This window comes from Engystomops pustulosus, chromosome 2 (genome assembly GCF_040894005.1).
Source record: "Engystomops pustulosus chromosome 2, aEngPut4.maternal, whole genome shotgun sequence".
Lineage (NCBI taxonomy): Eukaryota > Metazoa > Chordata > Amphibia > Anura > Leptodactylidae > Engystomops > Engystomops pustulosus.
The window spans coordinates 68,427,956-68,452,947 of NC_092412.1; the positions used below are offsets into that span (position 1 = coordinate 68,427,956).

At 41.7% G+C, this 24,992-nt stretch overlaps 1 protein-coding gene across 11 annotated transcripts in view; it reads right to left on the minus strand.

Moving 5' to 3' along the window:
* The window catches only part of PRPF40B (pre-mRNA processing factor 40 homolog B), a 74,723-nt gene extending 51,365 nt beyond the window's left edge, over window positions 1-23,358 (minus strand). For 8 of the 11 annotated variants that reach the window (XM_072135190.1, XM_072135191.1, XM_072135187.1 and 5 more), the window contains exons 1-10: window positions 23,291-23,358; window positions 22,347-22,427; window positions 18,645-18,788; window positions 12,792-12,860; window positions 10,537-10,570; window positions 8,785-8,810; window positions 7,785-7,838; window positions 5,126-5,236; window positions 3,228-3,348; window positions 1,851-1,878 (exon numbers count right to left, since the gene is read on the minus strand). In XM_072135190.1, the coding sequence (XP_071991291.1) occupies window positions 1,851-1,878; window positions 3,228-3,348; window positions 5,126-5,236; window positions 7,785-7,838; window positions 8,785-8,810; window positions 10,537-10,570; window positions 12,792-12,860; window positions 18,645-18,788; window positions 22,347-22,427; window positions 23,291-23,350 (728 nt within the window). In that variant the 5' untranslated portion in view covers window positions 23,351-23,358. Of the gene's footprint in view, window positions 1-1,850; window positions 1,879-3,227; window positions 3,349-5,125; window positions 5,237-7,784; window positions 7,839-8,784; window positions 8,811-10,536; window positions 10,571-12,791; window positions 12,861-18,644; window positions 18,789-22,346; window positions 22,428-23,025; window positions 23,163-23,290 lie in introns of those variants that run through there. The other 3 variants (XM_072135188.1, XM_072135183.1, XM_072135184.1) reach the window with 2 other exon arrangements.
* Window positions 23,359-24,992: the final 1,634 nt, after the last annotated feature.

The following is a 24,992-nucleotide window of genomic DNA, read 5'->3' on the forward strand; positions in this document are numbered from 1 at the left end:
CTTTTTAAACTTAGGAGAATGCTGTAATCACTTACAGGCGGAAGTAATCAATTGCTGCACCATCCCCCAGCTGCTGTGTATGAGTGATCCAGCTCAGGTTGATTAGTCCTGGAACAGTGCAGACAGCTTGTGTAATGTGTTTATGTACTGCAAGAAGCATGCAATCCAGCTTTCTCAAATAATATTTTTTATAGCAAAACCACGCAACTCAGGGATTAAAAAAGATATGTTTCTGCATCAGTGTAGCTACAGCATTCTCAAGGTATGCTTGGTTCATAATGCATGAAATCAAATGCTAGATTTCCTTTCAATGGGAATCTGTCACCACGGGGGTATGTCCATAAATACCAGCCATCCTGCTGCTCATTCCTTTCCTTCCTTTAGAAATATGAAAATGACATGCCTCGGTTGGAATTAGCAGAGCATGTGTGGGAATAGCTCAAAATAACATAGTTCAGGTAGGTAAATCAAGGTAGAGGATTGCACTGAAGCTATATTCACAAGCTTGCGGCCGTATGACCGCGCAAACTCCACCTCTAGTTCGCTACCAGCGGTCTCTGGCGTGCGCCCTGGGCAGCGACTGCTAAGATCTTGCGCTGTCTAGGAGTTGTGTTCGGAACTGCTGGGACTTGTGGTACCTTTGCATGGTGCCTGGTTATTCTGCACCATGAGGGGTTAATTCCCAGAAGCTGTCCAGCTCCTATCAGGTTCTGGAGGTGGAGTTCTGGCTGCATAAATTGCAGCTTCACTAGTCACCTGTGCCAGTGTTTGAAATCCCTTCATCACTCGCTCTCTACATTAGGTTTCACTTGCTCATGTTCTGTATTGTTGTGACCTCGGATAGTTTTTTGACATTGACTCTTTGCTTACTGACTCCGGCTAGTTTACCATTCTTTTGTGTTTTATGTTTGTCAGTCTGTTTGTGTTTCCCTTCCCACACTTAGCAGTGTATTTCGAGTCTTCAAGTAGTCGCCCCACGGTTTAGCGTGAGGGGGCTATAGGAAGGGACAGAGGTTGGGGCAAGCTCAGGGCACACTTTCCCCTGTCTTCTGTGTTACCCAGCCCTAACAGGTGCATTTCTATGGAGAGGGGAGTGGTCACCCCTCGTCCTTTCCAGAGCACCGGACTTGTGTGAATGTAGCCTTAGGCATAGTAGGGTTGAAAACACAAACTGCTTGCACATGTATTTATGAAGCAATTGTGCCAGTGTTGTGCATCTTAAAGGACGTTCCAGTGCGTATTTGCACTGCTCACCACATTTATGTCAGAAGTCCCAACATAATTGTGCCGCATACCTTCTAAAGTTACTGCACCACAAAACAACTGGTGCACTCAGTTTAAGCTCATTTGGTGCACCAGATTATTGAAGCCCGTGCAACCTGCACCTAAGTCATGCAGTTTGCCTCACTTATGATAAATCTGTGTCATAGCTTATAGACTGATGATATCTATATAATATCTTTTGTTACACTCATACACACAGAACACACCGAGTTAAGAGGTTTTCTCATGGCTATACTCACATGTTGATAAAATAATTAAAAACCAAAATCTAAGAGACTTTAATTTCTCTCCACTGATATTTTAGCTGATCTGTATTTTACAAAGTTCAGTGGTGCAAATCTACTTCTACAACTTGTGAAATAGCCCTTAGTTGGGAAACCCTAAAACTGAGATGGAAACTAGCCCTTAGCTAGGAAACCATAATCCTGTGCAGGTGCATGATGAGCCAGCTATTGTACACACAATACTCCTTTAGAAGCACATCTATCCCCTCAGTTCACTGTAATGTGTATCACCAGCTTTATAAGAAGGTTAAACTGATATATAAATATATACATGGAACTTACCCAGCTTGTTCCTCTTGCTTTACCAATGCTGCAAAATAAAATACAGAAGTTACATATGTTTCCTATGACTCTTTCCCATGATAAGACTCCTTAGTATTTAACTACAAAATTAGATTGCAAGATATCTGTGTAACTATAACTTTGTGTGTTTTGTTTGTAGCAGCAACAATGTCAAAAAAAATGACAGGAGGCACACACCAGCATATTAGTGTGCTTGGTTTTGAAGCTCTGCATCCATGTGGTAGATTTCCTTTAAGATCATCATTCAGCATAATTCTATCTGTTTTTCATCTTGACCATATATATCATCTACTTTTTCAGGTCTGTATGTTAAAATCTTGCAAGTGATATATCTGCTCATCATTGTTCTGCCACTCTATACTAGTGTAAGAAAAGGTAGTGGGGACAATGTGTGACTGTTATAAATAATTGAAAAGCAGTACTGCTGCACTAGGTCACAATGGAAACATTACCCTATTCAATGAAACCGATAAGAAAACCCTGACAATTATGCCAAACAGATTGATTTCACCAGTTTGACCAGAGTATTGTGACCTGAAACTCTTCTTAGATGAAGCACTTTCATTCTTTCTTGTTACACTACCACATACTATTAACCTTTAGAGAGATTAACTTGTAGCCATAGCACCTTAAAAAGGTTAATAACATACAGGATATTGGTTTTTAAGTTGTTTTCTGGTCTATCTATCCGGAGGATTCTCAGTATGTGATCAGTTTGGGTCTAACTAGTGTCCCTGATCCCATCAGATTTTTTAGTAGCCTCCAGGCAAGGACATAGGCCACAAGCAGCAGACACTAGGCAGCAGACATTGTAAAGTGGTTGTAACAGTCCTAAACCTTGGGCAGAGCCTAGGGCAGTGATGGCGAACCTTTTGGAGACAGAGTGCCCAAACTACAACTAAAATCCACTTATTTACCAAGAAGTGCCAACATGGCATTTTAGGCAGTAACTTATTGCTACCTGTTGCTCCACATCTTTCAATCGTATCGGCCCCCTAAGGCCATCAATACAGTTGAAAGAAGGAGGGCAAATTCAGATTCTCATTATAGCTTCTCTCCAGGGTCTCTCTGCAGAGGAAGAATGGTGGGTCCAGAATGAGGACCTTGAAAGGTATTGCAGTTCTGTCAGCACCTTCTCACTTTCCCCGCAGTTCCAAACAGCCAATGAAGTGTCACTTTAAAATAGCGCTGAGGGCGGCATATCGGCAAATAGTATGGTGTCCAATTGTGAGAAGAGCTGTATAAATTGGTAGTCAGTGGGAGATTACAGTGTCAGGCCCTCCTTGTCCCTGATAAGGATAGGTCATCTGTATGAAAATTCTATGGAGGACCCCTCTTTAATTACGGGTTTCTTACCCTCTAATTCCTCTAAATCTTTGGGCTTTGTCCAGCGTGACTCCTTGGTCTGTGAGTTGTAGTAATATGGTTTTCCTGAATCAGATTTATATTCCTTCCAGCAACACTGTGAAAGAAGAAGCTGCAGAAAAAAATGTAAATATATCTTCTGACAAATCCATACACATCACAGATCTCCTGCCCTGATGGTTGATATAGATTCTGTCCTATGTATGGATCCATAACATATATGCAAACAGGAATTTTAATGGACTACTACAAGTTTTCAGATAAATAACTTGTAAAGCAGAAATAGTGGTAGATAGTAAACTACTCAACTTATATAATCAATATAAATCTATCAAAATCCATCATGATAAACCAGGGACACGTACTCATAGATGCAGTCACCGCGACTGTAGTAATCTTCTCATTCTTTTTATCACTATACAAGTGCTGAGGGAGCAGGGGGAGGGTGATTACAGATGCACTGACTCATTAGCATAAATTGTAAATGTTGATTTTAGAAGGTAGAATGCCATGGATAACAAATCTAAGAAGATTACCACAATCACAGTACTTGGAACTATGAATAAGTGCCTCTGGTTTATCATGCTTGATTTTGATGGTAGATTTTCTTTAAATATCACGTGTTGTGTTTTTCCATGGGAATTTATAAATATTTTTATTATTTCTTGCTGTAATGTGCAAGTTGATGACGCAGAAGATTACATTATAGAAGGAGATACAGGGGGACATTTATCATACGCCAGCGCTTCATGCACCGGTGTATGATGAAAGCCCCACCTCCGGTGTGTGCCATAAACATGAGGAGAATCCGGTCTCTTGATGTATCTGACAGCCGGCTGCACTGGTGTACAATACTAAGCAAAGCACTGCCTAGTGTAGAATTATGTTATTACCAGTGACCAGTCAAGCGCTGGCCTACTCTGCTGCTGGATGTTCCATCTTGGTGTGTAAGTGGCATAAAGAAAAAAATAATCACAATTCCTGGCAGTTTGCAAGAAATTGCAGCTGATTAATACTGGCGTACAAGTTATCCTGATAAATGTTTCCTTAGTGATCAAGTCACAGGGGCAGCAACTGCAGAGTAATCTGCTCTATCCATGCCAGGCAAGAAGGGAAAGCTAATCATAATTTGGGGAAGGTGAATGAACCATAAAAGTGTGTCTTTTGGCATTGCTATACCTAGAGGCAGCAAAACAGATTTAATTTGGACTTCTTTGTTACAAGACTTGTGCAAACTGTATAGCTTAGGGCCTATGTTGCATTTTAATTTGTATATATCCAGTTAAACCCATTATACTACAACATCAATTGTTCCAAACACATTGGGGCTGGTATACTAAAATATCTACATGTACAATAAAAGTTAGGCCTCATGCACTCCAACATTGTTTTGTTTAGTGATACGGCCACATTTTTGCAGATGTAGCTCCATATATTGCTATGGGCTCATGTACCCAGCCTTGGTTTCCACAATCTGTGCTTGAGCTGACTGACTGCATATTAGGGAGCAGGTCCTACTCCTGTCCGAGTTCTTGTGGTCTCATTGCATGTCATTTTACACCTTCTAGTAGTGTGATTTACATTCAAAAAATGTTTTTACATTAACCTCCCCTCAACTTTAGTCAAGGCCATGTCTCATTTCTGTGAAGTCCCCCAACCTAAAAATGTCCAAAAAAATTGTCTAAAAGAGTTTATAATTGTAGGCAATAATAAACAGTATTTTGTGTGGAAATCTGGTGCATTGTACTTAGCATATCTCCCCCAATGTTTATAACAATTTAGTCAACGTCTTTCAAGTAGCTAAACAGGTTATACAACAAGCGTATGCCAAGATTTTACTTTAGTCTTAATATGAACGTTACCTATCCGACACAAAGGGAAGGTTTTACCTCGGTTTTGGATTTTAGCTCATCTGGCTTCTCCCAGGTGGACTGCTTGGTTTCAGTGTTGTAGTAGTAGGTGCGCCCATCTGGTGCTTTGTGTTCAGTCCACAGAGACTTCTATGGAACAAAATGCAGAAAACATATTTTTTGTTTTCTACAAAAACATCTGTCACCACAATGCTCTCAGATTATGTTAAAACATAATCCTTAATGTTACGAGAATGGCAAGAATCAAGTGTGAGCAACACCTGGTTCAATAGCAAACTGTATAAGAAACTGTTATAAAATATATACAGAGATGCATAGATATATACATCCTTTGAAGATATAGCTTAATAATGAAGAATTTTAATGTTACTGCTTCAAAGGTAAGACAATATACCGTATATACTCGAGTATAAGATGAGACCCCTAATTTTACCATCAAAAACTGGGAAAACCTATTGACTCGAGTATAAGCCGAGGGTGGGAAATGCATTAGTCACAGACCCCCCCAGTATGTATACAGCCTGCCCCCAGTAGTATACAGCCTGCCCCCAGTAGTATACAGCCTGCCCCCAGTAGTATACAGCTTGCCCCCAGTGGTATACAGCCTGTCCCCAGTAGTATACAGCACTGCCCCCAGTAGTATACAGCTTGCCCCTAGTAGTATACAGCACTGCCCCCAGTAGTTTACAGCACTGCCCCCAGTAGTATACAGCACTGCCCCCAGTAGTATACAGCCTGCCCCCAGTAGTATACAGCTTGCCCCCAGTGGTATACAGCCTGCCCCCAGTAGTATACAGCACTGCCCCCAGTAGTATACAGCTTGCCCCTAGTAGTACACAGCACTGCCCCCAGTAGTTTACAGCACTGCCCCCAGTAGTATACAGCACTGCCCCCAGTAGTATACAGCACTGCCCCCAGTAGTATACAGCCTGCCCCCAGTAGTATACAGCACTGCCCCCAGTAGTATACAGCCTGCCCCCAGTAGTATACAGCCTGCCCCCAGTAGTATACAGCTTGACCCCAGTAGTATACAGCACTGCCCCCAGTAGTATACAGCACTGCCCCCAGTAGTATACAGCACTGCCCCCAGTAATATACAGCCTGCCCCCAGTAGTATACAGCAGCCCCCAGTAGTATACAGCTTGACCCCAGTAGTATACAGCACTGCCCCCAGTAGTATACAGCACTGCCCCCAGTAGTATACAGCACTGCCCCCAGTAATATACAGCCAGCCCAGCATTAAAAGAAAATAATAAACTTATATACTCCCCCTCCGGTGGCCCCGACCTGCAGCGCTGCTCCCCCGATGTCCGCGCGGGTCCTCTTCTGGCTTCGGCGCCTGTCTTCTGTCTTCACTAACTTCGTGCAGGGCGCCGCCATTGCTCTCCCCTGGACGGCGCCTAGTATGACACGCCGCTGCTGACGTCATACTAGGCGCCGCCTGGAGGAAAAACATGGCGGCGCCCGGCACGAAGTTAGTGAAGACAGAAGACGGGCGCCGAAGCCAGAAGAGGACCCGCGCGGACATCGGGGGAGCAGCGCTGCAGGTCGGGGCCACAGGAGGGTGAGTATATAAGTTTATTATTTTTTAAAGATTTTTTATGACTGTATGACTCGTGTATAAGCCGAGGGGACGTTTTTCAGCACATTTTTTGTGCTAAAAAACTCGGCTTATACACGAGTATATACGGTAATACATTTGAAACAGATATAATAACTAAAACTGCTATTTCTATCATTTGGATCAAAATCATCTGGTCTAGTATAATTTTCTGTGATCTAAGTATGTTGGACTTAAGGCAATTATCATATATGCGTCATGCTTTCCATTAAAAAAAGTGATGGGTTTATTGAACTTGACACCATCCAAAAACTCTTTAAAATGAATCTACCATCATAATCTTGCATCATAAACAGGGCACAGTGACTGTTGTAATCTTATATTTGTTATCCACAGTCTTCATTCTACTAAAACCAACTTTTAAAATCATGCTCATGAGCCAGAAGGGCTCTGGGGGGCATGCTGCAGCTTCACATGCCATTACACTATCTTACCACCCTGATCTCCCGGCACTTCCCCCTCCCTCTGCCTAATTATCTCACAGCAGCAGATGCATTTTCAGCACATAGTTGGAGTGAGGAAGTGCTCCTGCACAGTGTAACAACCTGTGAATCTGCAGCACGGAGGGGCTTTGGGAACACCCCCTGGAACCCTTCTGACTCGTTACTTTATTTTAGAAGGAAGGAGGCCATGGATAATAACTATAAGAAGATTACCACAGTCACAGAGCCTGGATCTTGTCCCTAGTTTATCATGCTTGATTTTGATGGTAGATTTATTGCTGTCTAACAACACTCAGTTCCACTTGATGGGACTTGGTGCTATGTCTGGTTATCTTGTAAAATCCATAAAGTTTGTAGTAGAAGACATGGCTCCATCTAACATAGGAAGCTCGGTGTTCATGACTTTTTGGGTCCCAGAACTTGGAAACCCACTGATAAGACACAAACCCTATATCCTGAATAAATATATAACCATCAATTAAATATTTTATTACATATATTATCTGTAGTGGCCTACACCATGAAAGCTAGTAATGTTGACTGTTGCAACATGGGAATGTATATTTAGTATTTATGAAAGATCATAGTAAAGAAGAAATAACAGTTAGAGAACCTTTGCTGGAATGTCTTGAGAGGGTGAGCTATCTTCCAAGGGTGTTTTCTGTGTCTGCAAATTCACAGGGCAGAAAAAGATGAAGTCAGTACATTATTATAGACAATACACATGCCACACACATATATATTAAGAACACCTGAGTGAAGTTGGCCCCCCCACCTTGTTCAAATCAAACAAAATTGGTGTCAAACGTTTGTGCTACGTTTGTGCTGGTTTGTGCAGCAGAAATTTTCGTTTGTGCCGCTATCGTTTTTAAGATTTTAATGAAAGTTTCCAGAGGTCATCAGAGGTCAACCAGCCCCCCCACGTTGCCCAAATCAAACAAAACTGGGACTGAACAATTCTGCTACGTTTGTGCTGGTTTGTGCTACGCAAATTTTTGTTTGTGCTGCTTTTGTTTTGAATATATGAACAAAAAATGAAAGTTCAAAAGTTCAAGCAGCCCCCCCACATTAACGGAATCAAACAAAACTGGTGTCAAACGTTAGTGCTACGTTTGTGCTGGTTTGTGCTGCAAAAATTTTTTTAACTTTCATTAAAATCTCGAAAACGATAGCGGCACAAACAAAAATTTCTGCTGCACAAACCAGCACAAACGTAGCACAAACGTTTGACACCAATTTTGTTTGATTTGAACAAGGTGGGGGGGCCAACTTCACTCAGGTATTAAGAACACACATGGAACATATGCCATTTATATACAACATCTCTTTATATACAACAGATGTTTATTCTTAATTGCAATACACTGTATATAATTTGAATCTATAATTATGTCTATAATTAGACATCTGGTTAAAAATATCATACAAAATACAAGTATTAAAAAAAACCATATAGAAGATATTTATACAAGATCTGTAGTGTAAGCACTATTAGACAACAGGAAGACCTGCTTCAACCCATACATGTCTCAATGAGCAAATAACTACAATAAATACTTAAGTATTTCCAAAAACAAAAAGCAGAACAAGTTTGAAACTGTCTTACTCCTTACCATTGAAGCTGGTTGAGTCATTGGTGCTAAAAATATGTAAACGAAAGGGTAAAAACAAAAAAGGAATTAGCATTTCAGGTCTTGTAAATAAAAAACTAAAACTACTACAAGTTTTTAATGAATCTGTCTTTATCTAAAGCCTGATACCCCTGTTTCCCCTTAATGTGGGTAAGGAAAATATTCAGACACTTTTACATTTTTCACTCTTTCTTTCATTGAAGCCAATTGGTAAGAACAAAAAAAAAAAATTTCCACTCACTTTTTTGCTCTGCACCCCATCTTAAAAAAAAACGAAATGTAGATATTTTTTTTCTAATTTATTAAACAAAAAAAACTGTAAATATTACATGGTCATAAGTATTCAGTGCCTTAGCTGTGACACGCATATATAACACACATGCTGCCCATTTCCTTCTGATCCACCTTGAGATGGTTCTGAGCTCAGGAGATGCAGGAGGGATGGGGGAAATTTCCACAAAGTCAGCTATGACTGAGCCCTCCACAAGTCAGAGATTTATGGCAGAGTGCGCTGACAGAGGCCTCTCCTCAGTGTAAGACATTAGAAGTGGTATGTGTGGTGAAAACCAGGCACTGCTCATCATCTGCCAGATACAATCCCAACAGTGACACATGGTGGTGGCAACATCATGCTATGGGGGTGTTTTTCAATGTGTGTGTGTCAATTGAAGGATAGATGAATGCGGCCAAGTACAGAGATATCCTGGATGAAAACCTCTTCCAAAGTGCTCTGGACCTCAGACTAGGCTGAAGGTTCACCTCCCAACAAGACAATGACCCTCAGCACACAGCTAAAATAACAAAGCAGTGGCTTCAGAACAACTCTGACCATTCCTGACCTAAACTTAAATTGAGCACATCTGGATAGACTTGAAAATGGCTTCCACCAATGTTCTCCATACAAATCCAGGTGTGAGAAACTTGCTACATCATTCCAGAGAAGACTCCTGGCTGTACTAGCTCCAAAGCTGCTTCTACTCAATACTGAGCTAAGGGGCTGAATACTTATGACCATGTGATATTTCAGTTTTTCTCCTGACTATAGTCGGGCAGATACTTCTCATGAAGCGCTTCCCTTGTCTGCACGCTGCAGTTTGCTCTCTGCCTCCTGCCCCTACACCTGCATTACAAGACCAGCTCAGACACACTGCAGACACAGGCACTTCCGGTTGGCAAGCAGCATGCAGAAACTTACTCTACAAGATGCAGACAAGATAAAGTCTTCATCCGAGGGAAGGTGAACGAATTGTGTGTGTTTTAGGTGAGATAGCAGAGCTGAGTGTTTCAATGTGTGTTATATGCATCTCATGATTCTGATCTGTCTCATCTCTCTTTTTCTATGTATCAGATATTAGTAGACTGTTTAAAAGCTAATTGAAAGTGTAGCTAAAGGCTGTATAATATAATTACATTTCCAGCACACAGTATCTCATAGCAGAAAGGAATCATGAAATGTCTGCTTACAGAATCCCCACCCACACTGCTGAATTTTACAATGACCATCACTGAGTAATAGGACCAAAAGCAAAATTGTAAAGTAAGCGGTTAGAATTATCTTTATTGTGTAAACATCACTAGAAGATTAAAATTAAAGAACTTTATTTCATGGGCAAACCCTTTTAATGAGAAAACAAATAACTGTTTTGATCTTACCAATTGGCTGAAATGAAAAAAAAGAGTGAAACTTTTCAAGGGGTTTGAATACTTTCTGTATATCCCTGCATCTGTACTCACAGTTCACAGCCTCTGCTCCAGGAGTAGTCACCTGCTATAAGAAAAAAAAAATAAGTTATGCTTCCAGGAATCTCTCAATACAAGTGAAATACCTATAGATATATAATAGATAATCAGACTACAACACTTATGTGTATCAGGGTAATTAGGTGCTAGAGCCTGGAGATGCTCTATTAATACTGCCCTCCCCCAAGTGAAAAAAAACCATTTCAGGCTCATCAGCTCATTATTTTTTAAAATGCTTTATTTTTCACGGGAATAAAGTATTGGGAGATTGAATTAAAAGACATCATGGATTAGGCATTTTAAAAACTAGAAGACCATCTCAATTTGTGGGTCTAAAATTACATGGTTGCATTCCTTCCTAAATTCACAGATTCACAAATGGTCTAAACTCTCACGTCCATGCTACATTTTATAGGCAAAACGTTCTAGAATTTCTGCTTTTACATTGTCACGATGGGGTACTAAGCGCAGATTGATGGGGAAAACCTGCATTTAGTTTTATATAGCAGCAAAACGTAACAACATCTGAAAAAGCGAAATGGTCTGAAGGCTTTCTAAACACATTGGGGCAGATTTATAAAAAGTCTCCTAAGGTTAGGCAGTGCAGAGTTAGACTAGAGAGCTTTATTGTGCACCAGATTCATGTAAGTGTCTGGTGCTGGATGATAAATCTGGTGCAGTATAAGACTGTCTAGTCATACTCTGCACCTCCTATCAGTTGGCTTACTTTATGCCAGAAAATTAGGACACAATTCTGTCGGGTCAGCAGTATTTTTGGCACACAGAACTTTTTGTCACGAGACCACGCCCCTTTCTTAGGCCATGCCCCGTTTGGCGGGCTAGTAGTAGGAGGGACAGAAAACTGTCTAAAAACTTTATAAATGAGGTGCAGACAGTTTTTTAGTGCAAACTACAACAGAATTCTGTTGTGGACAGATTAATAAATCTCCCCCATTGTTTTAATCAATAAAGAAGTAGAATGTATATTTTGTACATAATACATGCTGTAGGCATATTATCAAATTTGGAAATGAGTAAACTTGGATGCATTGATAGTTACCAACAATGGTGACACATATGATTACACATATCTCCAGATTTCCTTTAACTGTTCAGATCAATTTTCTTTCTTTTTTGTTTTTTGTGATGGAGAGGAGGGGGGGGGGGTCACCATTCCTCCTCTCCATCATGGCGAATGTATGCCCACATACATTCGTGTCTAAATGTTTGGGGGGGGGGGGGTTATGTGTCCCAAATCACCCTGGCAGGTTTCCTGTCATCAGGTCTCTGTCACTATTTCTGTCACCACTACCTGTTGGAGCAGCTCACAAGGATCTCATCCCAGCCTTTATCTAGTTATTTCATACATTAATGATTATAAAATCATCTATTCTTTATTATGTAAATGAGGCTGGTCACGTGGTCAGAGGCAGTGATGTCCCCCCACCCTCTCCTCCCCCTGCTCATGTCTGTGTGTAATGTATAGTAAAGCATTGCTAGTGTCTGTGCTTTATCTGCTGACATGCTGCACCCTCCCATACACATGTGAGAGACACAGACATCAGCTACACATGTACCTGACATGTTCTGCTATAATATGGCTGCCTGGAGCTGTTGTATCTTTCACATACACATACACACACAGGCTGCAGGGGGCGTGGCCACCAGCAAGCACATGGAGGAGCCATTACACCATTATACTTCACATCATTATACAGGCTGTCAGTCAAACACTGGGGGTGTGGCTGTGCCTCCCACTCATGAATAAGCTGGACAGCTTGAATATGATAATGACTCATTGGACATCTTACAGGTCATTTGCATACAGCTTTAGGACCTCATTGCGTAAGTTTACAGGCATGTAGAGGGACAATGAAGAGATAGAGGCAATGCTTTCTAATGGCAGTTTATGAAAATATATTTAGATTAGGGGGTTATTTTGCCAGACTGGTTCTCTTTAAATTGTGTATTTTTTAAAAAACACATTTTATAACTTAAACGTTAACAGTGAATATCTCTTTTTCGGTTTTACCTAGAAACAAAATGCTATTATATTAAAGGGGAGATTCTCCCATTTATTCTGACACCAAATGTTTCTAGGTGCTATTGTTCAGGAGATATGACACTGTCATAATGTTTATATACATGCCATCTGGGCATGTGCAAACAGGATGTATATAGCGATATGGCAGTCATGGAGGGGGTAAACAAATGATTCTTCATTTCACACTGTATATGAAAATACTGACTGTTGTGGTGCTGGTTGTTACGGCTGGCAGCATCATAGTCGGCATCATTGGTGGCACAAGACTTGGGAGCTTTAGTGAAAAAAAAATAAATAATATTAAGTATTAAGTAATATTAATATTAAGTAACTGAGCATGTGCAGCATGTATCACCGTAATCGTAGTGAACCAGAGAGTAAAGATAAAACATTATTGTTACGGTGAGCTGGAGTGCTAAAGATCCAAAATAAAAATGGATAATTTTGTTTGTATCCCCTTTGAAATAGTTAATAAAATCTCATGAGTGAGCTATAGACCTTCAAAATTAATTATCTATACATTGTATCTCACCTCGCAAATAATAATAATCATATGTTCACATTAACAAAAAAAAATGTTCATTTTATAGCCTGTGCAATGTGACAATACAAATCTGCTTTGAATGCAGATTTTTTCCAAAATTTTTCCAAATTTTCATTTTTTTCCAGAATGAAACACAAAACTTGCCACTTACCGTATATATACTCGTGTATAGGCCGAGTTTTTCAGCACAAGAAATGTGCTGAAAAAGGTCCCCTCGGCTTATACACGAGTCTAGTACAAAAAAATGTACCCACTAAAAAAAAATAAACTTATATACTCACCCTCCGATGTCAGAGCGGCTCACCAAAGTCCCCGATGTCAGCGCGTCCCGTCTTCTTTCTTCTCCACGGCTCCTCTTCTTTCTTCTTGCTTCTCTCATGGACGCGGCCATGTTTTCTTCCTGGCCGCGCATACTATGACGTCAGCAGCCGCCACATCATAGATGCGCCTGCTAGAAGAAAACATGGCCGTGTCCATGAGAGAAGCAAGAAGAAAGAAGAGGAGCCGTGGAGAAGAAAGAAGACGGGACGCGCTGACATCGGGGAGCCGCGCTGACATCGGAGGGTGAGTATATAAGTTTATTTTTTTTAAGTACTGTGGGGGCCGGCTGTATACTACTAGGGGCAGGCTGTATACTACTAGGGACAGGCTGTATACTACTAGGGGCTGGCTGTATACTACATGGGGGCTGGCTGGCTGTATACTACTGGGGGCTGGCAGGCTGTATACTACTGGGGGCTGGCTGGCTATATACTACTAAAGGCTGGCAGGCTGTATACTACTAAAGGCTGGCAGGCTGTATACTATCAGGGGCTGGCAGGCTGTATACTTCTGGGGGCTGGCAGGCTGTATACTTCTGGGGGCAGGCTGTCTGTATACTACATGGGGCAGGCTGGCTACTACTGGGAGCTGGCTGACTATATACTACTGGGGACTTGCTGGCTATATACTGGGGGGGGAGGGTCTGTGACCAATGCATTTTCCACCCTCGGCTTATACTCAAGTCAATAGTTTTTCCCAGTTTTGGTGGTAAAATTAGGGGTCTCGGCTTATACTCGGGTCGGCTTATACTAGAGTATATACAGTAAATTTTATCATTATCATGAAGTACAATGTGTCTCAAGAAAACAATCTCAAAATCACCTAGATATGCTAAAGCACTCCCGAAATTATAACCAATTATCGTGAGACCTGTCAGATTTGAAAACAAGCGTCGGTGATAAGGGGTTAATACATTCATTGAGTCCAATTGTATAACAAATCTTTTGTACATATATGCATGTGTAATGATCATTTTTGATCTGGATCCGGAATTGTTGTTCTTGTTTATTTTATTAATTGTATTTTACTTTTGCACAATGGGGCAGATTTACTTACCCGGTCCCAGGGCCGCCGATAGGGCAGTACAACTGGTACTGCCCTATGGGGCCCGGACTCTAAGACACTAGGGGGGGGGGGGCCCGGCCGGTGGGGTAATATGCGGTAATAGTACGTCAAACTTCTGGCCCCGGCTCCTGAATGGAGCCGGGGCCAGAAGCTGCGGGTGTCGGCTATATATTATAGCCGACACCCTCCTCTAACACCCGCGATCGGAGATTTCTCCGATCGCGGGTGTTAACCCCTAACACGCCGCGGTCGCGCTGACCGCGGCGTGCTAGGGGCATTTAACAGGATTCGGACCCCCCCGCGGCGCTTACCGGGGGGGTCCCGCTGCTCTGATCGCAGCCCCGGGACTGCCGGTGCCCGGGGCTGCGCGATCTTCTTCCGGGTGCCGGGTCCGTGCCTCCTGGCAGGACCCGGCTGTGACACACTGAGCATGCGCAGCATGCTCAGTGTTTCACATAATACAGTGTAATACATCTGTATTACACTGTATTAGGTGAAGAATAGCTTGAACAAGTGATCAGTGGATCACTTGTTCAAGCTAACCTGTAAAAGTAAAGAAAAAAAAGTTAAAAACACTGAATAAACACAATTTTTAATAAAAATAATTAATTAAATAGAGTTAAAGTCCCCTAAACACAAACATTCCCTATACACATCTAATAAAGTAAAAATACCTGAAAATCACCAAAACCCCCCACATATTTGGTATCACCGCGTCCGTAACAATCTGTACAATAAGTCAGAAACATTATTGGACCCGTACGGTGAACGCCGTAAAAACAAAACCCGAAAAACTCGCCAAAAATATAAATTTTCATAAAATCCCTTTACAAAAATGTTCTAAAAAGTGATCAAAAAAAGTTATGTGCCCCAAAATGGTACCAATTGAAAGAACAACTCAACACGTAAAAAATAAGCCCTAAACTAGCTCTGTCAACCAAAAAATATTAAGGTTAAGTTCCCGAAAAGATGGCGATGCAGAAACAAATAAGATTTCCTCTGTATTAGTTTTTCTCCAGTAAAATTGTAAAAATAAATGAAAAACTATATAAATGAGGTATCACCGTAATCGTAGTGATCTATAGAATGAAAATATTATAGTATTTTTAGTGTATGGTGTACGACCCCCAAAATATACAAAAAAAAGAAACCCCAAATTGACAATTTTCTTTTCCTCCATACATTAAAGAGTTAATAAAATCTCATCGAAAAGCTATAGACCCACTTAAATGAAGTATTTGTAAAGTGCATCTCATGTCGCAAAAAATAAGCCCTTAAATGTCCAAATTGCCAAAAAAATAAAGATTGTATAGCCAATAAAAAGTGACAATGCATAATCTGCTCTGAATGGCGCAGCTCCCCCTCAATGCCCTGGCGTGTGCCCATACAGCAGGTTACCACCACATATGGGGGATTGTTATACGCGGGAGAGATGGGGGATCAAATTTTGAGGAGCGTTTTGGAATTTTATCCACTGAGAATTTGTACATTTTATGAAAAACACATTAATTTAGCCAAATAAAATGTAATTTCGAAATTGCATCCGATTTTGTTTTAACCCCTGTAAACCAATTAAAGGGTTAACAAACTTCATAAAAGTTGTTTTACGTACGTTGAGGGGTGTAGTTTCTATAATGGAGTAATTTATGGGGTTTTACTTTATTTAGGCCTCTCAAAGTGACTTGAAACCTGAGCAGGTCCCTCAATAGCAGGATTTAGCTTTTTTTATGAAAATGTGAAAAATTGCACGTGACGTTCAATAGTATGACTCCTATTGGCAATCTACCAGAAGAGTGTGCCTTGTCGTAGCAACAGGCCTCAAACCCTGTTTGTGAAAGGTCACTGCGGGGGGCAGGAGGCTTGTTCGGTTTTGGGGTGTGTTGGGGCCCAGACACTTTTGCTGTATGGGGCCCCGAATTTCCTGATGGCTGCCCTGCCCGGTCCATTCGCGATCCAGCGGTGTGTTCTCTGCGGGTCCGGCCGGGATTCACTAAGGTAGTTCCTCCGCCGTCCACCAGGTGGCGCTGCTGCGCTGAAGAGCATCGGAACACACTGGAATACACCGAGCCGGGCTGAGTGAAGGTAACTGCAATTTTCACGACACATTTTTTTTTTAAATGCGGCAGTTTTTCCGAATCCGTCGGGTTTTCGTTCGGCCACGCCCCCAGATTTCCGTCGCGTGCATGCTGGCGCCCATGCGCCAAAATCCGATCACGTGCGCCAAAATCCCGGGGCAATTCAGGGAAAATCGTCGCAAATCGGAAATTCTGGTAACACGTCGGGAAAACGCGAATCAGGCCCTTAGTAAATGACCCCCAATGTTGTATGCAGAATATCTAAACAACTATTACAGCGACTCTATGGGACTCTTGTTCATTTCCAAAGACTCATTAAGGTCATTTTGCAACGTAATGACAGTCTTCTTCGGCAGTGGTGTGATTTGACTAGGCTGTGCTAGGTCATCCTTGCTTGTTAATAGTCTTCCTTATATATTTCAATGTTTATGTATATTGAATGCGATGGAATATTAAAGTAAATAAATCAAAATGTTTTTTTTTTTTTAAAAAAGATATAAAGGAATTCACCTCTTGCTTTGTCTACAAAACTACATAAAACTGCAGAGCCTTTTGGCCAAGAAAACATTATGGGTAACACAGTACCAAAATATCAGGTATGGTCAAGAATGAACTCCTATCCTACTTAGGAATATATGTTAATAAAGATGTGTGTATAATAGCAACAATTACATTATATAAAGTACAACAAAGGGCTATTTCCTAAAGTGGGAATCTGCAAATTTGTTAAAATTCCAGACTTTTGTTTTGTCATGTAAAAAAATCAAACCAAAACAAATGCGGAGGGAAATAAAAACAAGAAAACTAAAAAAATGTGGTTGCATAAGTGAGAACAACCTCTTATACTTGGTTCACACCAAGTGTGTGAGCTAAGAACTGGCCAACCACATTTATACTCATATTAAATAGTCAGTACACAGCCGTCATCATTAAGCCCCATAAAGTTCATCTTTTCTGGAAGGATTTTCTTAATTACATTCATTATACATTTTACAGCAGTGGCCAAAGACTACAAACAGAGTACAGAACATCAAAGGGATCTCAGTGCTGAAAGATATCAGCTAAAAGTAGGACACAAAAATATTATCTAGGCATTAGTGATCCATTGGCACAACTGTGGATAAAATTGGCACAACTGTGACATAACCAAGAGCCGGATGTTTATAAAAAAAATAACAGGACTTTGGGATAGGTGTGTAGTAGAGAAGCTTTTTTTTTTTATTAAGAAACATATCCAGATCTTTCTGATGCATGTGGGGAAAATGTTATAGTCTGATAAGACTAAAGTTGAACTTTTTGTCCTAAATTTCAAAAGGTGTGTTTGGTCAACACTGTGCTACACCAAATGAATATGATATCCACAGTCAAGCAAAGTCAAGGCAGCGTTTGGCTTTGGGCTTTTTTTAGGCAAGTTAATTTTGTCATAAAATCTTCAGGCCACCTATGAAGAGAGATTTCACTTTCTGGCATGAAAATGTCAACATTTGGCAACAAAATGGCCCAGATGTAACCCAAACCTAAATCTAATGAAAAATCTGAGATTCCCTGAGAATCTGAGAGACGTGGCTTGGGTTTTACAAAAAAAGTGAGAAAATGTTTTGGTCTACATGTGTCATTCTAATAGCAATCTCATTATATGGGATTCTTTATTTTAGTTTTTTACCTCAAAAGAATTTATGGTGCTTTTTAATTTCATTGTACACATTATAAGTGACACTAAATTTGGAAAAGGTTCCAAAATTATATTGCCTGGCATTTTATCAGCAGTGTTTAGACATTATATCCACTGTATTGCCTTACGTGATTATTAAAATTGGTCATGTACATAGAATATTCAATATCACATTCTAACACCAACAACTACAATACAAAAGTGCTGAAATAATGACAAAAATATCTACAACAACATAACATAATAATAAAAACATAGAAAAGTTTAAAAAGATTTGCCCTTTCTAAACGGCAACAAGAGAACATATAAAAAATCAAGTGACAAATTTAAAGCCATACTGGAAGATTATGGATAGATTTGAGCATTATCAGCCGCCCATACCTGAGAGAGGGGAGGTGGTCCTGCCATTGGGGGGATCATCGGTGGCAACATAGCATGTGGCATTGGGGGCATTGCTGGAGGTCTCTGTCCTATCGGTGGCAGTCCAATTGGTGGAAAAGGAGGTGGAAGACCAGGAGGTGGCATCTGGAAAATAATAAAAGGATAAGGTAACTAGATTGATACATAGGAGTTATTTTAGATGATGAAAATGCCACATTTGTGCCAAAGGTTCGAATGAAGATCACATAAAAAATATAAAAGTTCTGCATAGAGTTTTATGTGTGGTAAAATGACAGACATCTCCGTTCTATTTGGGGGGTTATTTTTATTTGTAACAGCATCTGTAAACCAGAAGTTCACTTTCTCTTAACAAATTCTGTAATCTGAATAAATACTTTATTACTGTACCAGCTGTAGATCCTGGCATTGCCTGGGATAGAAAATAACAGCTCTTAGCTATTACAAAATAGAATTGGTTAACAAAAAAATAATATTGTATATCTAACCATGCATCTATCTCTCCCTGTCTGTCACTCATTCACTATCCCTGCCTGTCTCTTTGTCTTTTACTCACTCTTCTTGTCTGTCTCTCAGTTACTCACCCTGTCTGTCTTTCGCCCACACTCACTGTCTGTCTCTCTGTCACTAACTCACTCTCCCTGCCTGTCTCTCTCTCACACTCCCTGTCTCTTTGTCACTCACTCTCCCTGCATATCTCTCTGTAACTCACTCACTCTCCCTGTCTGTCTCTGTCCCTCACTCTCCCCGTCTGTCTCTCGGTCACTAACTCTCCATCACCTTTAGTAACCAATCAAGGCTCGGAGCTCATATTAATGACCTGTGGCAGAATAGCAACCAATGACATCTCAGCTTCTAACTGCCACAGCAGCAGTAGACAATGGCTTCTGTATATGATGGTTAATAAGTGTATTTTGGGGGGGTGAAAATTTCGGCTCAAAACATGGTTTATGATGTTCCCTGAGACACAGCGAGCAGCTATGTAAAATTTGGAGATCCTAAACGCTACTGTGCTGATTCCTTTAGCGAACTTACATACATACTTTACACACACTCAGCTTTATATATTAGATTGTATTATGGCTATATGTATGTTGTACATTTTATTGAAAATGCTTAATAAAAAAAGAATCTGAGTTAAAGGAAAGACATCTTAATGTGAGCTTAAAGGACCTCTTGATATTCAATGGAATAGTTTGAGTTAGTTGGTTTAAACTTATGGTTACTTTAATTTACCATAGAGAATAGCAGGCACAATCATGTTGTGCTCACCGTACCAAGCCCGGGTGCCATAGACAACTATGGGGGATGTATATGTGGCCATAAATTTGTGGCCATATTAACATCCCACATGCGTTCGTGTGCATAGGGCCTAAAAAGTAAGTACTGCTTAGTTTCTTTATACATATTATTGTTTACCAAGAAACAATAAAGTCTCTAAATATATGCTTACTCTAGAAACAGTCCCTATGCCACTAAGGGGAGGCAGTACAACTAGAAATGGCACCTGTTACAGATTTTGCCTCAGGGCAAAGCTGCCTAGCTCTATTTTAAAGTGCCAACTCTGGTGCCCTTTGGGAGCAAGCACCTGTCTGCCCATGACGCAGCATCCCCTATACAGCGCAGGACACACAATACTGTCAAATTAATAAAATATGATCAGCACCTGATAAGATGACCCCTTTAAATCAACATACAGTAAGCGGCGATCATACCATGAGCACTGCACAGGTTGTCAAGTTTATGCATGACTTGTACATTTACTGTGGCTTAAGTCCTTTTTTTATTAAAACATATGAAAAATGTCTGTTCACAGAAAGGTTTATTAGGCTCCATTCTTGTAATGAAACATATCAGAACCAGTACTTTAGTTCATATAATGATGCAGAAGAAAGGAAATACTAGTATGTATGTGAACAGAGCCCTACTGGTATATACAAGACTTGGCTTTTATTGTAAGATATGCTGCTTGTCACTGACAGCAGTTGACAGGCTTATGATAAGACACGTCCCTATCGGCTTAGCTGAGCTACTATAATGCAGTAAGATGCTCAGTGTTTTCATCATCTGGTTACTGTAAAGGACATAGTATGAAGAAGACACTTTCCTGAATACAAATCACCAGCACAAGCTCTGTACAGACTGTGCGCCAGCAAGGAATGCTGGGAGATGTGTGTTCTGAAGATAGAAAGATTGTGAATGCTACATTTATTCCAGGTTTAGGGTTCAGATACCTACTTATGGGCCTATTCCATAACATCTAGTATTCCTCTAATATAATGTATGTAATATTATTTATTACTATTTTTCTCCTATTTTTTAAAGCAAACCTGTCATCACACTAACCGCCCCCCCCCCCCTAAAGCCTACAAACCATACCTTCTTCTGTAATATGTACGTCCCCTGGAGGTGTTTTTATAATATTTCTAGGAATCTCTTAATGAGAAATCATCTTTTGTTCTTTTGTAGGATACAGTCAGACAGTCAGGTAACCCCACTCCTGCAGGCATTCAGATGCATGGAGCGGGCAGAGCAGGTGGGATTGCCTTACTGCAGGAGGTGGGGTTACATGCCTTCAGGAGGCGAGGTTACATGCCTGCAGGAGGAGAGCTTATATGATAGATGGGGGTTGGGTTACGTGCCTGCAGGAGGCGGGGTTTCCTTACTGCAGGAGGTGGGGTTGCCTGACAGCAAGAGATGGGGTTACCTGACTGCAGGATGTGGGATTGCCTGACTGCAGGAGGCGAGGTTTCCTTACTGCAGAATGTGGGGTTGCCTGACAGCAGGGGGTGGGGGTTACCTGACTGCAGAATGTGGGATTGCCTGACTGCAGGAGGTGAGGTTTCCTTACTGCAGAATGTGGGGTTGCCTGACAGCAGCAGATGGGGTTACCTGATTGCAGGATGTGGGATTGCCTGACTGCAGGAGGCGAGGTTTCCTTACTGCAGGAGGTGGGGTTGCCTTATCGCCGAAGGTAGGGTTACCTGACTCTGCTGGAGACAGCGCTGGGCCAGATGCATGGAGTGGGCAGAGAAGACTGACTGCATGAGGTGGGGTTGTCTGACTGCACAAGGTGGGGGTTACCTGACTACAGAAAGAGGGATTGCCTGACTGCAGGGGGAAGGGTTATGTGCCTGCAGGAGGCAGGGTTAACTAACTGTCTGACTGCATCCTACAAAAGAATCATTTGTGCTGCAACTTAGAAATATGCTAAAAACACATCCAGGGGACACACATATTACAGAAAAAGGTAATGTTATAGGCTTGGAAGGGGGGTAGTGTGGTGACAGGTTACCCTCCCCCTACCCTTTAAAGGCAGGGTGACAAGAACATCAAAAACTACAGCCTGGTGCAAGTATTGTATGAGAAGCCGGTGTATAACTTGCTGTATGAATCCTAGTACCGTATATAATAATTTTTTAATTCCTGTCTGATAGACCCAAAAAGAGTGCAGTAAAAATAATAATACATCCTGCAAAAACTACCCAATTCCCAGATCTTACTTATGGGAACATAGTCTGGTGTAGCTACTGGTCCTATATATCTTTATAACATTCATATCTTGTCTGCATGAAAACCGGAAAGCATGACTACATAGTAAAGTCAACATTTACTCTCTTCTTACACAAACTATCAAAGCTATGTACGGAGAACGCAGTTATATAAATGTACAAAGTAACTTACAAAAGGTGGAGGTATCAGAGGAGCAGCATTGGGGAATGTGGCCGTCTGACCAGGTGGAGCTGTTCCTGAGTCTGGTGCTGACTGTCAAAAGATAACGTAAAAGAGATCTCAACCTAGATCTGAAGCAGCAGCTGATGCCCAGAGGTGACACAGCATTGGATCTTACAGTTTAAGGTGTAACAAGTGAAACACAAAAAATGACATAATAAATATAAAAAAAACCAATGTGTATTTTCTAGTTTGTTCTGACACATGTTCTACAAAATCAGCTAGAACAGTACAGATAAAATAGAACTGGTAACCAAAGATAAATAAATGTGACATATCCAAAACACAGACATCATAGGCAATAATACCTGCTATGCCTGGATCTATACACACACATATATGTATATATAAATCCCTGATATAGGGTCATACAGTGTAGGATGGCGGCTGTGTATACATGGCTCAGTTCCTTCTAATACTAATGTTGAACACATTCGCGTGCCATGATTACACACAGCACCCAGCTGGCACCGTGACATGGGTATCGCCCCATTCGCACTTCACAACTCATAACTTTTCGTTCAGAGCTTCTATTAAGTTAGGAAATATTAACAAAATTCACTTTTACAAATGCAAAAAAAAAAACACGCTTTATCTCAAAAGTCCACGTCCAATTGTGTCCTATTAATACCTGGTGCCCATAATGCCCTAGTAATGCAGCCCAGATGCCAAGTGACATTCCACTGGTGACACATGCCGGGGGCAGCAGTATGTGCCAGCTGCATTCATGACAGCAGCCCCTGTCTCACACTACTAGTCTGCTAGCATCCCCTGTACGAGTGCCCCTCCACCCAGGGCACCGCCTGCCCCCCAGTGCAGTCTCCCTGTGCCCCCTCTTGCCCCCCACACATTGTAACCCCCTGCAGCCGGGACCCACATAAACAAAGCTCCCTTACCATCCCTGCTCCAGCCGAGAGCTGCCGAGGGCCCGCCCCCTCAACAAGCTGCACGCCCATTGGCAGAGGTTTCCTTTGTGGGCGTGTCTATCAGTGTAACCTGTACTGTGCTGGGGCTGCCTGTCATACATGTGTATGGGGAATAGCGGCGAGTGCACGGCCACATGCATCACCGTACAGGAATAGCAGGCGGCTGCCATAGACTGCTGTCATAGAGAACAACGACAGGACCCTGTGCAGAGCTCCCGTACTCTGGGGGACTGATACATGTAGGGTGCAACCACAATGCTGCCACTCATAGCAGGCGGACTCCAGTCATCGCCACACGACTGTGACCACCATCCCATAACAGTGCCAACATACCAACACCATCATCCCATAACAGTGCCAACATACCAACACCACCATCCCATAACAGTGCCAGCGCCATCATCTCATAATAGTGCCACCATGCCAACACCATCATCCCATAACAGTGCCACCAAACCAACACCATCATCACATAATAGTGCCACCATACCAACACCATCATTCCATAACAGTGCCACCATACCAACACCATCATCTCATAACACTGCCACCCACAGAGCCACCATACCTGCACCATAATCTCATAACAGTGCCAGCCACAGTGCCACTTTACCTCATATAACAGTGCCACCATACCAGCACCATCATCACATAACAGTGCCACCATACCAGCACCATCATCACATAACAGTGCCACCATATCAACACCATCATCTCCTAACAGTGCAAGCCTCAGTGCCACTATACCAGCATCATCATGGCATCACAAGCCCCCACCTCTTGCTAAATACATATATAAACATACAAACAATGGGAGACATTGATCACGCTCGTGCACCAGCGTATGATTGCCCCGCCTCTTGATATATCGGGGCAGGATGCTGCGCCGTGTTTATTCTATGCCAGGCAGGCGCAGGGATAGTAACACCCCGCGCTGGCCCACTCCTGGCCGGCAGCGTCTTCCGCTCGGCCGGCCGCCCCCGCCCCCCCATCTCGCCCCTTCACGCCCCACTGGTGGGCTAAATAGTTGCCAGTGCTAGCAATAGGCGCAGAGGTCCTGATAGATATGCCATAATGACTTTATAGAATAAAATAGGTTGCAGCATTTATTATGAGTTACGTAAACAATTAAATTAATAATTAAATAAATGGATAAATATTCATTACAATCTACCATAAAATTCCAATTCATGTACAAACAATAAAGTTAAAATTAAATAAACCAGTCCACCCAGCAATGACTGGGTGACGTCAGCGACAAAATAGTATGATATCAAAACAGGGCGGGCAGGGGGGTGGGGCACTTTTTCATTTCAGAGCTTGGTACGAAGAACTGCTTGACCATGCAGAATCTCCTATCTATCCTGCTCTGCGCTTCGCGCCTGAATGACAGCTGCCAATCAGCTGTTCACCTACAGATGTTTGCCCAGATTCTGAAAGCTTCTAGAAACCCACTGTACCAGCTCACCTCAGGGAAGATAAGTTTAACATTGGAACATACCACTTTTAATTTATTTATTTCAATTTTACAATCACCAATGATAGGGGAAATTACCACATGAGAAAAAAAGAGCCCCAAATACAAAATTGAACAACCTACACCTATTACCCATATCACTACCTATGCACAGATACCCTAATAAAAACCGAACTACCTATAACCAACGGGACG